The following is a 19,051-nucleotide window of genomic DNA, read 5'->3' on the forward strand; positions in this document are numbered from 1 at the left end:
GCTGCAGGGAGAGCCGAGGGACGGGACGGGAGAAAGCAGAGGGACGAATAGGGTTATGGGGGAGGGAGCTGCGGGTTGCGGGGAGAATAGAGATAAGCATCAGAATATAGAAAACACATAACCAAGGAGGCTCTAAATGGAATCTACAACAAAACAATAAAACTCTAGGACGACAAGTCACTAATACAAAATACTATCTAGTGATCACTAGTCACTACTACTAACCAATGCAACATTATCTGGCTCAGACTTTGAATCGAAGTCAGACCTCCTCAATGCTAACAAATGCAATGAGATAGCTGTGAGGAAATATGAGGAGGTTGGGTCACCTTTATAGGCGTGGGAGAGGGGTAGAGGGGCTAGGAAATAGTTCAAAAAAAAATTGATTTCAAGTCTGCCCAACCGACCTTTTTTCCCACCACCGAGGCTGGGTGGTTAAAGTCAGGCTCGTCTGGTCCGGCCGGTCAGTGATCGAACCGGCCGAGTTGGTGACCAACTCCGCTAGTTCAGTAATAGACCGACCGCCAAATCAGAAATTGACCTAGTCAGTCTCTGTAAGGGTATGGCTCGGTCAACCAGGTCGAGTCCGAGTCAGATTGGCCTAGTTTTAAAACATTGGTTAGCACCTTGTTTACATTCTCAGGAAAATTCAAAATTGATTGCAGGAATTGACTTTGTCTTTATTCAATCCAGTTACTTTGCCATATGAAGGGAAAACTATGTTAAGCCAGGTTAAGTAACTATGAGATATAAGGCACATTAAATTTTTTGAGAAGAGTGATCTTTTGAGGTTTGTGGTCATTAATGATCATTTCAAATATTAAACAATGTTCATACCAAGTTTCGTAACCAGAAGCATTGTAATTTTCGTTTTTTACTGGTGTTGCAAAATCATTTTCCAACACCTACAAGATTTTTCCTGTTTTATTCACTGTTTTAAAATGCAGTTTGCGAATAAATGGAGATGAATTTTGGAAAATCAAAAGAGGTTTTTTTGGAGGGAATGGACCAATTAACATAAACCTCCCTTAGTTTTCCAACAACTATCATGGTTTGAGAGATTTAGATGTATCTTTGAGGCCTATTTTCCATATTTTTTTAGAATTCTATTGCTTATAAAAATTCTAAGTCAACAACTGAAGGTCACCTCATCAAATTCGACTTGGGGATTAGATATTATCTCCTCCTTGATTATTTTAAGTAGCAAACTACAGATGGGTGAGATCCTTACTAAATATGAAGCCACGGTGTCATCGTTCGTCATCCTTACGTCACGAAGCTCATTCTTCAAGCTCATGGCTTGACCAACATTCTTGATAGTAAATAGATTAGTTAGGGCATCATACATCTTCTTGGAAGTATTAGGCTTTGCAATATAGGGATTAGATTATCTTTAATGGAGTCCACAATGAGACTCATGACAATGATGTCATCCTCTTTAAACTTCTCCATTCCTGCAGTATCTGCTGATTCCACAACCTTCCCTGTTACAATATACAAAACTTTTTTCATTGCAAGAACAATATCAATTCTAAGTTTCCAAGCTCTGAAGTTTGAGGATCCTTCCAACTTGTTCATTGATTTCATAGAAGAAGCCATGGATTCAAATCAACAAGGAGGACTTCGACAATAGTGATCTCAATGTGGGCTTTCTTCAAAGGTGATACCGATGTTCCTTCCTTCACCAAAGCTCTGATAACATGTTGATTTTCTAAGTGCGATAGAGACTAGTACAATATTTCTGAAAAACTGATAATTACTTTTGATGTTGATCTTCTTTTAAATTATTCCAATATATCATTTGACAATTATACTTTAGAAATTCAACCATACAAGAACAATAGAAATGTAGATATTCCAATGCACAAAGAGAAGACAAGATTTACCCTGGGAAAAGCCACTAAGGGGAAAAAAGGCAACAACCGTTTCAATAGAGAAATTCTTCTGTTCAACATGAGACACATCTAGAACTTCTAGTCATTAACTAGGTCACACCTAATCAAACCCTCCAATTCAAGTCTCCCAATCTAATCCAACACTTTTCTCTTCCTGATCTGTCCCAGAATTTCGGCCCTTTTGCAATTGCTTGAATTCCAGAATTTTGGCCCCTAGTAACTACCTAGAAATTTCAGCCCATGCAATAGAAACTACCTAGAAATACGTGAACTATAAAGAGCGAGAGTCTATCCACATGTGCGAGCTTGAGAGAGAGAGATCCAATTCGTCCTTCTTTTTAGCCTTGTCCTTCTTGATCTTCGCTAGGATGCCCATAAATTGTGTTCTTGAGAGAGTGCGAATCAGTGCCTTGAGGAGGAGGTCGAGCTGCCTTTATATAATTTTCTACCTTGGTCGAATGGGTGTGACTTTGTTTGGGCTGACTTGACTTGGAGGGAAGGCTGATTTGACAAACTTGGAGCCAAAAGTTTCAATTTCAAAATTCAAATTTTCCTCTTTTAAAAGTCCAAATGGGACATTACTCAAAATATAATTTTCTTTTTACTCTAGCATTTAAAATATGCTTTACAAAAATCAATATAAATACACCAAGGGCCGAATATACATTATGAAGACCGACCATAGTTGCAAAATTCAACACTCACCACCATAATTTGAATGAAAAAGTTAGCTTCCCCACTGTGGTTCTTCTCGAAGTATGATGATGATATCACATCTTACTCTTTTCACCCTTGGACCCTCTTGCTTTCATCACCACTTGGAAAGGTATTGAGAATGGTAGGCATGGTGTGGTGATCTCTTTTCAATATGGCCTTTACATTGAGCAATCTAGTTGTTATGATCCTCCATCTCCTTCTCCTTGCCCTTTTCAATATGAATATGGGTGCATCAAGCAAGGTCCCATATTGAAGGAGGATTTTAAGGTAAAACTATTAAGCTTGATCATTGAGGTCTCCATATTTAGGGTGGAAGGGATGAGCCAATGGTGCAGGCCTATTTCATTTACCCCCTTTTTTTCCATGACCCCTATGCATAACTCTAGGTCATCTAAATTTCCCGCCTCCTACCCTTGTGATATTGCACATGATTTTTATGCTTTTTCTTGGTTCTATTCATGATTAATCGTAAGGATAGGAAGAATGCTATTGATTTACTAATATATTGGTTACATTGGTTATATGACTATAGTTAGCTCCTACCCTTGTGATATTGACATGATTGTTATGCTTTTTCTTGGTTCTATTCATGATTGATCGTAAGGATAGGAAGAATGCTATTGATTTACTAATATATTGGTTACATTGGTTATATGACTATAGTTAGCCCTTGGATAATATAACATGCATGGTATTGTAGGATGCATTGCATGTTTTCTTTTGCATAGCTACTATCGTCATACTATGTTCTCATTCTAGATTAGGTTGCATTGTAGATTATTATTGCAATTAAAATATATTTACTTTTTTGTATGGATTTATTATTTGATGAAAAACATGGGTGATAAAAGTACGCTCAATGCACATGTTCCCAATAGTTGTATTGTGATGTGCAGGATATAGGTTTGCGTCTCAGGAGATTGTTGGAGTTCTCATGAACTCATTCGAGTACATGGATCATGCACTCTATGATGAGTTCATGTCCTAGTTGGAGCCAGATGTAACCCACCAAAAGTGAGTACCCTTCAGAGAATTTTTCTCCTAATAATCCTTTTCCAACCGACATCCAACACCCCCTAACAACCACCTTATAGTTGATGTGATGTGTTATTTTATCTCTGTCACTTGCATCGACCATATGTTTCCTTGCCCATATGTTTCCCTGCCTAGGAATCAGGTGATGGCCATATGAGTGAGGTAGATCTCATGCTTGTTTTTTGCCCACGTGCTAATTTGTAAGCCTCGACCATCTTTTGCAGTTTGATTTTTCTTTTTTTCCTGTGGCTATCATATGCTCTTTTTGTTTCTTTTAGCTACATCAACCTCCCAAGGTACATTTCTAGGCCCTACCTAGGTATGAGGATGTGTGGATGCCAAATCCCAATGAACCAGTGGTTAGTTGAACCTAAAGAAGGGAGGTGGAATAAGGGCTTGTAATGTAAGATGGAAAGTAGTAAGGAATAGGGAGAGATGGGGCTATATTATCTCAATCATTGCTTCCCAGGTAGTGCCCCTCCTATACCCGTTGGGCCATTAAGGGAGGTCCCATAGGGAGAGATGGGGCTATATTATCTCAATCATTGCTTCCCAGGTAGTGCCCCTCCTATACCCGTTGGGCCATTAAGGGAGGTCCCACTAGACTAGGATTGAAAATTAACCCCCCATTAAGGTGAGGGAACAAGATCACGACCAACACCCTTATTTCTTCCAAGTTACCCAATAATTCATGTCAAAATGCCCAAATACAAGCAAGCATAAGCACCCAATTGCAAAATGAATAAAGTACCTTTTTATAAGAGACCCACCTTCCAACATGTGCTCTTGCTAGGTGGGTGAGGAAACATATGACTGACGCAGGTGGCAGAGATATGGATGGCACATCACATCGGCTACTCGGTGGCTCTTAGGACTGCTGGCTGCCGGTTGGAAGAGATGAATAGGAGAAATGTTTCTCCTAGGGGTCACCCCTTTTGGTTGGTAATAGGGCCTAGAATACCATATTACACAGCCTCCACATGGCCTACAAGGCTTTGACTTGAATTCTTTGGGCTTACAATGGTGCTCCCAACAATGAAAATGTGTATATGTGTACCCCTGCTGAAAGAGGGGCAACATGTCCAAAAACATTAGTAAAATGTTGTAAGAATTGAAAAATGTTGGAAGACTAGAAGTTTTTTCTTTTTCTTTTTTTGTGTCTATAGGAATCAACAACTAGGCCGTTTTTGTACTCGCGTGACATGAGATTGATTCCAACTGCTACTACTAAAACCCCTAGGTGCCTACGTATGCCCCTTTCGCAGACACGGGTAAGTCGAAGGGATTTGAACCTCGAACCTCTTGGCACATAGTAATAGTTACTGCTTGGGTTTACTGTGAAAGTAATGGCTAGTGCAGCTATGACAACCATTGTAGTTTATTCTCTACAGTTTCTTTTCTCATTTTAATGATGAACTTTGTGTGTTTCATGGCTTGTAGGACTCTTGAAGTGAATGTTGTAGTCACATTGGGGCTGCTCTCAAGTTATGACAATCATTGTACCAAGGCAAAGAGTGAAGACATATTGCTAGATTAGTTGTGACACCAACAAGGTTTGTGGGTTATGGTGTTAGCTAGGCTGATGGCGAACATAGGTGAAGTAGTTCACTTTACAGGCATGCTGGTAGTGACAACATGGGCTGTGGCATTTGCTTCACACCTCAGATTATAGCATCACTTAGGATAGAGATACAAACAGGGTATGTCTAGTTTTCACCTTTATATAATTGATTTATATCCCAAAAAATCATCATTATTTACAATATATTGCATGTCCTCAATGTATTAGTAGACATGAGATGATCATTCCAATAAGGGGACAAGATGGAGTTGAATTATAAACCTTAAACAAACACTTTGAATGTAGCTTGGTAACCTTCCACATAGCACTCATGAGGAAGGTCTTCTCTCTATTTAAAGGACCTCATCTTCCATTCACTTTCCTTAAGAGAGATATTATATTCTATTATTTGATCAAGTTCATGGTATCATCTTAGATCACTAGTGTTTTGAGAAGTTCTTTTCATCTTGCCCCATCTCTGATCATATCATCTATCTCTTCCATACGTGACTAGCAGGCCTTACGTTGTAGGAAAACATGTTTTCCTGGAGGATTGATGGTTATCAGACCTCAAATTTGTGCTCTGCACATTTATTCTTATATTATGACCAATGAGCCTTCACATTTTCTGGCTCTGCTCTATCCTATTTTATTTGAGTTTTGTTTGATGGGTGGAAAAATCAATTGTGATCATTCCTCTCTGATGATGAATCCTATTCTCTGGAACTTGTTACTAGACACAACATTATTGTCGCATCCACCATCATTGTACATTGCTTGGTTTCAATTTTTCAATTTTTTGTTAGTTTTGTCTTTTTTCGCGACCTCAGTATTTTACTCTTTAAATATACTGATGAGTTGTTCTAAATATTGTCTTATAATTATACTAGTTTGGCAAGAGTATTTTCCAGATGACCATATATTGCATATTGAGGCATGCAAAAATGACATTCTTTCTCCCATTGCTGTTCTTCCATCACAAACTTGTCTTGTATGCACTTATGGCCTTATGCTTTTCATTTTCAACCAGGCCCCTTAGAGATCTCACTATAGCTTAAACATGATAATATATATTGGTATTAGTCTTTGCTTAAATCTAGAACCATAGCAAATTGAGTGGAAAAACATTTTGTATATAAAATATCAGACTGACTTTGAGTATGTATGACTGAAATGTTTATGTCATTATTGCCTATCTGATGTTCTAATGTTTAATGATGAGATTTTGCAGATTTGTGCTGTTTTGTACCCGGGAGATGCCACAGAAGAAGGAAAGCTTCTGCGCTTGAAGCAGCAGTTTTTTCTATGCAGTGCTTCTTTACAAGTATGTTGAAAATTTTATCCTGCAAGGTGCAATCTTTTCTTGAATTTCTTCTAAAAAATAGTCAATAGCTGGTTGGTTTTTGCCACCTCTTACATTCTAATGTTTGCAATATTTTCAACTGAGCTTCTTTAGTTGCATCTTAGACTTTAGTCTGTCATCTATAACTATTTTTGCAGTGTTTGAAAATCTTACATTAATGTGTCGTTTTATGTAGACTTATAGAAGATGTTTGTCAAATACAAGCTTTTACAACATTCTAGAACTGGTTGTCTCACTTAGCCTGACAGATCATAGATTACTTATCTCAATGGAATTCCAGTTATTAGTTAGCTCACCAGGGTTGTAAATAAGGAATTTGGTTACAATATAGCAGTCTTATCATTAATTAATTAATCAAAAGGCCCTCTCTACAAATTAATTAATCTAAAATAACACAAATTGGGGCTTCTAATGCCATTTATACAAATAGGGGCTCAAGCGCTCAAAAGATGAAAAAAAGGGTGCTGGTGCAGCATCTAGCCTCCAAAGGCCCTTCTGCATGACTTGCTCCCAAAGTCTTCCAATCTGTCATCCATTGCCCCCTAAATTTGAGCAGATAGGCCCAAAAATTTCTCCCAAAGTAGACAAGTGTGGCTACCCTGTGGGCCTGCTAGCCTTGAGGTCCACCAAGCAGCTCACCTTTTTTCATAAGTATTCAAATCCTACATCCACTAGCCCCCCTAAATTGGGTACATGGCACTAGAGCCTTCAAATGATGGTACAAGAGCTTCCCAAGCTCCATATTCAACCTCCAAATGATTCCAATGTGGACATGTTACCCACCAAAAGTGGCTGACCCCATAGGAGAATTTCTCTCCTAGATATCTTTTCAGCCAGCAACTAGCAACCCCTAACAACCACCGATGTAGCCGATATATTGTGCCACTTTATCTCTGCTTCCTGAATCATTCATGTGTCGCCTCGCCCATCTGTTGAGAGCATGTGTTCGAAGGTGGGCAATCCAACTTGGAAGCTATGTATTTCATTGTGCAATTGGGTGCTTATGCTTGTTTTTCATTGGGCATCTTGGGCATGGACTATGGGGTGACCTCGAAGAAGGAAGGGTTTTGACCGGGGTTTTGTTCCTCACCTTAAATGATGGGTTAAATCCTTAACCCTAGTCTCGTGGTGTAATGTTCCTAATAGAAATCTTATAGTGATAACCAAAGACATAAAATAATTCAACACAATTTTTTTCACTAAACACCCGTAAAACAGAAAATGCTCCCAGAACGCCAAAATGGGCAATTTTATTTATATAGAACTGCTCGAGTACAATAGGAAAATAGGAGTGCACCTGGGCTTGCACAAGGAAAGCTACAAGCCTCAGGTGGTCAATATATCAGTGCCCAACTGCTGTAGAAATTTGTCCTCCAGAAATCTGCGCTGGCCCAGTTTTTCTACATTGCTGGCTATCTTGAGACCCTGATTCAACCCCTCAGATCTGCCCAGAAAATTCTGTAAAATTAGAGCTGAAATCCTTGCCAAAAACCTAGAAAGGGTTTGCTCTGGTTTTGACCCTCAAAATTCGGCCCCAAATAGCTTGGCCCTTCTCCACAACCAGAAAATTTCACCTATAGCAGAGAGTGATGTTTGCTGCTCCCAAATTGCTAGAAATCTCCCCACAATTACCTTCCAACCAAAATTTGAGCAACCCAACTCCTCAATCCTTCACCCAAGACTCCCCACACTTGGCACCCACAAGTGACTGCGTAGGCCTATAGATGATGATGTAGTCTCTACGCCCAAAAATCCATACTGCGTGAGGGACTCCCTCTTCTCCTGCAAATCCTCCTCCTTTACCTGGAATTTGGCCAAGAAACACCCCAACAACAATGTAATTTCCAGCTCCGGTACCAATCTCCCTCAATGATTGCATGGCTTCTCCTTTTGCGTCCCAGTTGAACCAGAATGGCGTGGTACCTGTGTGATGCCTCTCTCCCAACCTCCAAACAAAGGTAAAAGCCTTCCTAGGGTGGCACTCAAGGTCCACCGAAGAAAGGTTGAGCTTCACTCCTTGGGAAGCTCTTGTGCTAAGCAACACTTGTAACTCAGTTGAACAACTAGAGTAACAATTGATTATCAAAATGTCAAAAGCCCCAAATGATGCTTCTTCCCTCTTATTTATACTTGCTAGCCCTTGGTCTCATGTGGGTCCCTCCTATGACTTCGACCTCCCTTAGGAAATTCAAACTCTCTACCAAGTGGTGTGTATTATTTTGTGGGAAGGTGGCCCCCACATTCCACTAAAAAGATTTCGACCCACTTTTCCTAAGTATTTTCTCCAAAATTTGCCTTTAGACCAAAAATGACAAAATTTACAAAATTGGGTTCTCCCTCCTTAGAAAAATATTTAGGAAGGGACATTACACGTGGGATCTCACATATTGGCCTATGGCTTCAGGAATGACACTGCTTGGGAAACCCCAATTTTGGTAGCACAATCTTATTTTCGTGTTTCACATTTTTCACTCCCCTTTTCATATTACAAGTCCTATTTCATCATCTTCCCTCTCTGGGTCCACATGACCATTTGGTCTTCAAGGCACTGGCACACCCCCTCCCCTTGTCCACATGTCTGGGACAAACGTTGCCCCGGAGGTTGATGCAACTAAAAGAAAGTTAAAACCATATTAGGGCCACAAGCAAGAAACAAAACAAAAGAATATTATAAAATGCAAAAGATGGTCGGGACATTAATATAGCACATGGGCAAAAGGAAAGCATGAGCTATACCCCTCATGGCCATCACACTGGTTCCTAGGGCCCCTACATTATTTAGAAATCCATGCATGTGCCAACCTCTGGTGGGCAATGAACTGCCCCACATCGAGGGGGTAGCGACTCCTTACATCATACACAACATGCTCTCATTTCTTGGAGCCTCGAGCAGTAATACAAAGAAAAATCAAGAAAAGGAAAAAGACAAATGAAGAAGGGTGGAAAAACAAAGGTCGAATATGTCATGTATCCACGATTGCTCCCTCCTACATCTATATACCTAATATGTGGACATTCCTTATCATTGCCATGCTTGTACCCATGGCATTTGGCCTTGAGACCCCTGTGTCCCCATCCATCTCATCATCACTCACATATCAATTGAAGCATGTGCGTTGGATCTGTCTTTCCCCTTAGGGGTTGGGAACACCTAATAGGGTTGTTTATTAATCACTCCTACCTAGGGAGGTAACACTACTTTGAGCTCAAAGCCCCAAATTTGGAAGGGAAACCCCATATGAAGTCTCACTGTGCCCTTGATAAACAAACTATGTTTCACTTATATGCACTAATGAATTATTGTACCTGAAGGGTAGGAGGCACATTGGACATTATATGTGATTGGCAGGTAGTTCCATCATGGGTTGGGCAACTTAAGTGGGGCCCAAGTCCACTAGAGGATTATATTGACACCATAGGGGATGTGTTGAGAACCATCAGACTCCCATCATGTGCAGATAATCATTTCACACCATGGGCACTCTCAGCACTTTCAACAATTTGTTTATTTCCCCACATTATTCATGAGATTATGCACTTGGATTAGTGTGCCCATTTGGCATACCATTATGGAGTGGCAGCTAATTCGAGGCCCTGAGGAGGTTTGTCTCACCCTTGAGACATGGGAGGGCAAGCACCATCATCAGAGCCCTCATTTGGAGCATTATACAAGCTTATCTATCATCAAGAGACCCATGAGACCAACATTTGTGCCCCAAAACCACTTTGGGGCCCCACATGATGACTTGCATGGAGAATTAGGGGCCATCCCCTAATTTGTGATTTATGGAGCCCTCTCTCACACCTTGGCACCTAGAGGACTCAATGTGGCCCTCCAACGACCCTACATCAACATGACGTCATCAATTCGGCTAGCATATGGATGGCTAATTCATAATTTATGAAAGCTACTTGGTTGGCTTGTGACCAAGGTTTGTTTCTTGCTCATTATTTTAATATTTTGGGGGCTAGTTAGGCTAATTCGACTTAGTGAGTCTCATATAAATAGAACACAAGTTCTTTTGTAAGAGATCATCATCACACTTGGAAATTCCAACCTTCTTGGCAAATTCACACTTTTTCTTTGTAGAGCTTTTGGAGTATCTTGGATGCACTTAGGCGTTTGGAGCTGATTTTTGGTTTTGTCTTGAAGCTACTTCTTGAATACGGATTGATATATTGCGTGATTATCTTGTAAATCCATTTTTTTTAATGAAATCTTTCTTTGAAATTGTCTATTGTATTGCTGCAACTAAGTAACTGCTTTTGTGCCCTAATTTTGTCGAAGAAATTTTTGGAAGCTATTTGGTTGCTTCTTGCATATATTATTCATGGTATAACATGCAATGAATGTTCTTAGTGATGAAATGTTATTTTTCTTCATGAAACTCCATATCCTAATAGTAGGTAATTATTGAAGGTTGGTAGCTAGGGCATCAACTTTTAACCTCCTTGAAGGAAAAATTAGAAAATCTAAAGCATCTAGGACTCCATAGCCCAAAGAAGAAGGCACTAGTCCAAGCCATTTGGTGATCAAACCTTTTTTTCTCCATAAATTCTCCTTCCAAAATTTCGGTCCCCTCTTCTTGGATGGGTAGGCTAGGGCATAGGGCGAAATTCTCTAGAAAGTGGAAAGGTGGATTCTGGGAGCATCTACCCCAAGTTTAGAGTCTTGTCTACAAGACCTCAACATTTGGTGGTCATCTCTTGAGTTTTCATCCATAAAAACTTTTCCCTAGGTGTGCCCTAGAAGGGAAACCCTAACTTGCATTCTTTTGATTTGGGGACTTCTTTGAGGGTTGTATGAGCTTAGTCTTCATAGGAATAAATCTTAAAAATCCCTTTCTCCTCATTGCGTTCATCTTGGAAGCATTTCTTCCCACGATTATTCATAAAACCCTAGGTCTTGTGCAAGATTCCTCTAGGTCTCTTAAAGAGAGCGAACACCCTTTTGAAGTGTTGAAACATCATATAGAGCTTCCTTTGACAGACTTTTCCTTATCACCTAGCACCATAAACCCTAGAATATCAATCAAAGGTGATTATCTATCGACCTCTGACTCCTCCCATTGTTGAAAGTCTATAAAGAGTAGGGGACACTGGCTGCGGTGACAATGGGCCATTGTCCCATTGTTATCACTTAGTCTAGCTCTTTGTTTTATAGGGATCCCTCCTTAGGTCCTGTTAGATTGTGTGGTAATAGGACACAAGGGCTTCAATAGCTCTTTTATCATAGTAATGGATAAAGGAACCCTCAAATCCACACAAAGAGCCCTTCCCATGATAAGCTGCCTCACAGGATGTGAGAAGAATTGCCCAAGTCATCCTTCAATGATGACCTCAAATTCTAGGCAAGTAGGCCTTGAAAGGGTGGTCAAACTAGGCCTCATAGCAAACCCAACATCCAAAACAACCAATGAAACTCCTCCAAGAGGCCAACTCATCAAATATAATAATGATATTAAGGCTTAGATCATGCCAACCATAACACATTAGGACTAAATTAGTTCATGCTATAGGTCGGCTTACCCAGTTTTCTTATAAACTTAACTTCATGGAGGTTGTCCCTAGTTAAGGCCAACACCTATATATATATATATATATATATATGCCTTAGAAGTCCAACTTGAAATTACAGAGCAAAAATCATCAAATCATGTCTCATCTCTTCTTGACTATATCTGCCGAATCATTCTCAAATCTAAAGAAGAAGAATCATATGGGAGCTTCAACTACCACCCTCTATATTCGTCTGGGAGTTACTGCTGCCACCTAGAATAACTGCTAGTGGGGAGCCAATGTTGCTACCCGGAAATCTCTGCGAGAGGGGAGCCAATGCTACTACCCGAGAATCATCTGCCATCGGGGAGCCAACGTTACGATCCGAGAATCTTTGCCAGCGAGGAGTCAATGTTAGGACATGAGAATCTCTGCAAGCAAGGAGCCAATGCTATGACCCGAGAATCCAATAGACAATAGGGGGGATGCCACTTACCTCATGAGGTAAGGATTGTGCTTATCCCATTGCCTGGCGATAATAGGAGGGATACCACTTACCATAAATGGTAAGGATTATGCCTATCCTATTATTTGTTGATCTTCCCAACTTGACCCTCAAGAGTCAGTGGTAGAACACCTGCATCTCTAGCTTGAGTGGGATACCACTTACCATAAGTGGTAAGGATTGCGCCTAACTCAAGCAACCAACACCCATTGGCCAGATGGGTGGGAAAGACAGATGCCAACTGGGGTATACTCTGTCAAATCCAGAGGTCCCTCAACCCTGGGAGCTCTAAGGCTCAATTCCTCACCCTGGGAGCTCAAACAGGGGGAAGAGCATAACTCAGTGTCCTCGATCAGCCGAGACCCTTACCCAGGAGGGTCACATCCATCTGTCGAAGCTGCTCCATGTCTGCAATCTGCTCGTTAGATGAAGTATGACATAGTTTGACAACTCCTCTCTGCACCATATTAGGAATGTAATGATATTTGATCTCAGTGTGCTCGAATACAATGATATATCACTATCGTATCTAGGACTTGCTCAAACAACTCTTCCAAGCTAACAATGTATCTTGCCTTGGTCATGGTTAATGCAACGGATTTATGTTTCCTTATCCATGATATATTTGTAGATCCCAAGCAATACCCAAATGTGCTCTTCCTGTTACTAACATTTCCAGCGCAATCATCATTGGTGTATCCATGGAGACTCATACCTTTAGAAGTGTATCTCAGATCAAGATCTTTAATCTCGAACTCATAAGCCAACTCCTTATGCTGAATCATCAGAGGCTCATTACCTGTCAAGAATAGATCGTCAACCTATAAAATCCGAATCAAAGTCATACCTTGGACTAGTTTGAAGTGGAGGTTCAAATTGGCACTGCTTCTTATACATCTAAGCTTCACCAAATATCTGTCAATTCGGGCATACCAGGCTCGAGGAGCTTCCTTCAAACCACATAATTCTTTCATCAATTTGCAAACGCGAGTCTTCCTGTCTCGTACTTCAAATCCCCGTGGCTGCTCACCACATACTTCTTCCTTGTACTTCTCAATGCTTCCATCCGCTTCATGATTCATCTTGTATAGCCATTTTGAAGTTGCATTAGACTTTCCTTGAGGTCTCAAAACAACATCACATATGCCATTCTTCATAATCAATTCTTCGGCCATAACATCCTTCCAAACTTGTTCTATTACAACTACTTCATTTTATTTGGGATTATCATTGGTCTTGATCCTGCTAGAGGGGAATGGTCCCCTTGACTTATCTTTATTTCAGTGCCATAGCTCACTTTGATGATTAGTGTCATGGACCATAGGTAGAAGAGGTTTTCCATTGACTCTATAGAGTCCTCCAATTCTAGATCCCAATGTAAAAGCATTTCTCATTCGAGACTCCTTCGGCCCGAAGAGGACTTTTCCATTGATGAAGGCTACTCTCATTCCTTTGTCTTCCAAGGAAGAAATATATACTAAATTCTTCTTCAACCTCGGCATATACATCACATCATGGAGCAAAACAAATTCCCCAGAGTCCAAATGAAATTTAATAGAACCAAATCACTTAATAGGATGAGTGGAGTTGTCTCCAAGAATAATCTTCAAACTCGTCTCCCTCTCAACCAAATTTGAGAGGACTTCCTTATACTTGGAGAGGTCTATAAGGCCCACTATCTACTAGCTAGCTATTATATGAATCTAGCAGAGAAGAACCAGAAAAGGCTGAAATAAGAATGTATTTAGATTGACTAGTAGCTAAGTTACTTTCATACTTGGAGTTTCTTGACTTCTTTTTGTTGATTTTTTGGGTAGCATCGGATGTGCTCTAGCTTCGAAATTTTGTGGAGGGGCTAGAACACATGATATCTCCAAGACCCAGAAATCGTTCGGAGAAATTCCACACGAAGTGCATGTTATTCAAATCATTAATTATTTTTGATGGTGTCTAAGTTAAAACTTAGGAAATCAAAATAATTAAAGTTAATTAATGTAAATATGGGTGAGAAGCCTCTAAGTGACGAGGATCAAGTCTAATTTAATCTTAGCCATTGATTAGAGATTAGATCAACGCTGTTGATTCCTCAACAGGAAATGTATAAAGGAAAGCTTGGGGTTAGTTGGAGAATATACATAGGGAGAGCAACACTTGAGCTAGATCAAAAATCTGGGGCGTGATTTGCTGAGAATTTCGGAGTAAGCTTCTAGTGTAGAGAGGGGCAGTTCGGCAGCGAGACTTTCGTCCAAGGCTGAGAATACATAACAGAGAGGTAGCGCAACACTAGGGAGAGACAACGCAACTCCAGGAAGGTGACACAGAGGCTGGAGGGTTGACGCAGTCACATAGAGGCAGCGCTGGGGTTTCTGTGAGGCAGATCGGGCATCAATTCAGCAGATCGATTTCTGAGCCGGGAAGGCTCCCCAAGAGGGTGACACAACTCCTAGAGGAGGTGACGCAGTTCCAGTGTAGCACTGAGAACAACGATCACTGCACAACATTGGGGACAATGCAGTCACCTGTGGGGTTTGTTCATCCAGTTGCTGGATTTGCCATGTTGAAGTTTCTAAGTTTACTTAGTTAGAAACCCTTCATGCACTTTTGATTTATTCCTACCTACTTGTTATTTTTCCTTAACAAGTTATTTACAAAGTAAATACTGAAAATAAACACCAGTGCACACTCAACATATTACAGATCAACACCTAAAAGAAACAAGAACAAACACACCACATGACACCATTATTTTTGGACTAATGTCCCCGAAAAAACCCAGTGTGGGACAACCGGTGCAACTATCTGAGGGTTTTCTTATTAAGCAATATCAGAGTATAATCTGGGTGCCGAAACTGGCCTACCCAATAGAGAATTTCCTTAGCAGTAATACCTCTTTGTTTCTGACAAATCTATTGGCTGAAACCTCGGATAATCCTTCCAGCAGCTACTCAGCACCAATTTGCCCTAGAAACCCCAGTGTCTGCCCAATCTGGACTGCGTCAGCCTCTCCTAGCCACGACAAAGAACAAAATGTCTTGGATGAAATTCCAACTTGAGTACCTGATCTGTCCATGTTGTCCTTTCATGTTTTTGCTGGTCGGGATCATCCTCCAGTGGAGTCTTTGGATCTGATCTCGAAACTGATTTAGACTTGGAAGTGCACACACATGATTTAATGATTCAAGGTGACTCCGTACCATTCTATTTTGAATCATTTCAGTTTTTGAAGGGTAGATTGCATAGTAAATCTTCAAATGAACAGCCTATAACAAATTATCAATCTCTCAGTGTTAATGTTGAGGATGAGACAGATAACAAAATTCTTGAGCAGCCTGTAGCATCAGATTTGCAGCCACCAAATGAAATTGAAGGGCAGATTACAGATGAAGTTGTGGAAGACGAAATACATGATTTGATGATGCAGGAAGATTCTATACCCTTTTGTTTCGAAGCATTTCAGTTTATAAGGCAGAATCTTCGTAAAATCTCTCAAGAAAAAGATGAACAGCTAGAAGGATGTCATACATTTTCAATGGATACATTACAACAGTCTTTTCAAGTTTTTCATGATCCAATAGCTGATGTTTTGGATGAGGTTTGCAGTCAAAGTCTTTCTCCATTAACTACATGTGAGTTTGAAACATGTGCTGATATGAACTTGATCCGGCAGCCGGTTTCTTTGTCATTTTCAGCAGGGGTCTCGTCACAAGGCTCAGATCAAAGTTTGCATTTATGGTATGAGGAAAAGAGAAGTAATCCATTGGATGAGCTAAGTTCCAGTGTGCTTGAATTTCAAGATCCTTATGCAGTGTTTTTGGAGGCGGATAAAGAATTCATATCATTCAATGGATCTGTTTCTAAGTTGTCATGGGAGTTGCCTTTCAGTAGTTCTCTCTTGTTTTTCATAAGCGAGCATTTGCGGAGAATTCAAACAGCAGACGGGATACTTACTTGGTTGCATTGGTTGTTTCATTTCACTTGATCAGGTGATGAATGAAACTGTTAGAGTAGGTTTTGATGAATAAGCTCAACCTTGAGCATCATTTCCAGTTTGTCGGTTGTGTTTAAGTATCGAGTCAGTTTTTAGTTGAGTGAGAGTCAATTTGTGTTGTCAAGTCATCAGTTTTTAGTCATGTATTTCAGCTTGAGTTTTTGACTCCATTGCCCAATGGACGAAGGCACTGTCTGCTCTCCCAAATATCTGTTGTTCTTGGCACCTCCAAGGAGCTAACATCCCCATTGGAGCCAATGTTAGTGTCAGTCTTTGTAGCCTTCCTCCAGTGATCAAATATGCTCTTACGAAGTGGTCTTAGAGTGTCAAAATCAAATTTTGTCATTTCAGTGAATCTTCAAGCAAAATTTGGTCACTAGGCATTAGGTCTAGGGTTTGTTTTCACTCTTTTCAAAGTTGCCCAAATGTCGGTCCATGTCATCATTCAGCTGAGCCTATCATCATTCATAGGGTTGTCCTCATCATGTCATGTTCCATTGGGTCATTTTACACCTTGTTCATGCTTCAGTTGCGCCTAGGCAAGGTTCATTTCCCTCTCCTAGGGTTTTGAAGGCAATTTCTCTTGGATGGTAAAATCATTAGCAAATCTTGTATCCAGATGTTCATACACCTTCCCCTATCCTTCATGTACCTTATCAAACACTTCCCATCTCAGAGATCCTGCAAATTCCTCATTTTCGCACAAACCCTAGTTTCTTGCTACAACTTGGCAATTTTCTAGGTTGGGCCTGTGTTTTGCCCGTTTGGACCCCTTCCTCTCACTGGATTTATGAGATTCCACTTTCCCCTGCTTCCTAACATCCCTCTCCAGTCCCAAAAATTTCCTTAAGAATTTACAAGCCCCTCATCCCCTTCATTGCGCTTCATTTCCACAAAGTTCCTTGTTTCATACATCGGGATAAGTTTCACTCAAAAGATGTTTCAGAGCAATAAAAGATGAATTTTGGAAAACTGAGAGAGGTTTTTGTCCACAACATGCCAAAGAAGAAAAACCTCCTTCACTTTTTACACAGGTGTCATGGTTTTAGAGAAATGTCAAAAATATCGTTGCCTCAGGAGAATCGAATGCACCTCTGAAGTGACCTTGGGAAAATCAAGTTTTCTCCTAGCTTGGTTGGCCAAATGACTTTCTTGATGAGTCAAATGATAACTAGACACAAAGAGCTTTCCAATGAGCTATCATGAGCTCAATTTGGAGTTGAGGAAGGCATTCAAAAGTTGACTACAACAGCACTCTGCCTTGAGGCAGCCTCATTTGGCACATTTTGACCAGTCTTGGGAGATTTGATTTTTGACAAGTCAAATGAACTCCAAATTGAAAAATTCCACTTGGGTTGGAAAGTAGACTCAGAGACCTTTCCAACGAGCTATCCTGCGCCTAATTTGGACACCGGGAAGGCCTCCAAAAAGCATCTGAAAGTCGCGCTACGCGTAGGGCTCAGGCGCGCTACGCATCAGGGTTTTGGCTCAACGCGTAGCGCGCCGCGTGCTACCCTTAAGTTGGGGAGGTCCATTTCACAAAAACTCAGCATTTTTGGATTTTTCATGACAAATTACACTTGCTCAGCCACTGCCAAGACATTTCATTGAGGTTTGGGCCCTCAAAAGGTCAAAAAACAAGCAAAAAATGACCTTCTGCCACTTTTTGGACACACAGGAAGCAGTCTTGGGAGATTGCATTTTTGGAGGGGCAAATGGCCACCAAATTGAGAAATTCCACTTGGGTTGGAGAGTAGACATCCAGACCTTTCCAACAAGCCCACTTGTGCCTCATTTGGATGCCGGGAAGTGCCCCAAAAGTGGGCTGAAAGGCGCGCTATGCGTTGAGAAATGGCGCGCTACGCATCAGGGAAATTTGCCAGTTTTGCACCTTCAGCTCAGGAAAACGCAACATTTGACCAGTTTTGACTTTTGGTGGGATTTTGCACCCTCCTTGATGTAATTGATGTAATTTTATGTTGACATGACACTTTTTTTACCTATTCTAGAAGATTCATTCATAAAATGGCAAAAAATTAATGAATGAATTGGTTTCCTAGCTTATAGAGGCAAGTTGTTTTGATTGCCTAGTTTGTAGTGCTCAGTTTAGAATTGGTTGAAACAGCTCCTAGGATGATGAGCTCGACCCCTAGAGGCAAGGGAATGTGTTAGCTTGCCTATATTATGTATTTTCTTAGTCATTTTCATGGTTGGACTCTGGAGGGATAAGCTTAGACTGTTTTACACTTTGTATCTCTGCAATTTTGGCAAAGGAAAGACCAGGGTTTTGCAGCACTATTTGGGATTCCTGTGGTGATTTGTGTTGATGGTGTGTTTCTCTCATGTACTTGTAAGTTTGTTATGTGTATCATTTTCCCACTCTTCTCTTCTGCAAATTAAGTAAATGAAGTGTTAAGGTAGAATTCATGGTTTCTATGCTCTGTCTTTAAGTTTGCTTAATATCTATGTTTTCATCTGTTTAAGGAGA

The 19,051-nt window shown here is 40.5% G+C and overlaps 1 protein-coding gene across 1 annotated transcript in view; it reads left to right on the forward strand.

Annotated features, from left to right (window-relative positions):
* LOC149149237 (alpha-glucan phosphorylase, H isozyme-like) overlaps window positions 1–19,051 on the forward strand; it is a 319,983-nt gene that overhangs the window by 160,641 nt on the left and 140,291 nt on the right. Inside the window, exon 8 of the mRNA XM_089440496.1 lies at window positions 6,440–6,532. Within this exon, the coding sequence (XP_089296622.1) occupies window positions 6,440–6,532 (93 nt within the window). The remainder of the gene's footprint in view (window positions 1–6,439; window positions 6,533–19,051) is intronic.

The sequence above is a fragment of the Pinus tabuliformis genome, chromosome 9 (assembly GCF_031772625.1).
Source record: "Pinus tabuliformis cultivar Carrire ecotype Pingquan chromosome 9, CPIR1, whole genome shotgun sequence".
NCBI classification, from domain to species: domain Eukaryota; kingdom Viridiplantae; phylum Streptophyta; class Pinopsida; order Pinales; family Pinaceae; genus Pinus; species Pinus tabuliformis.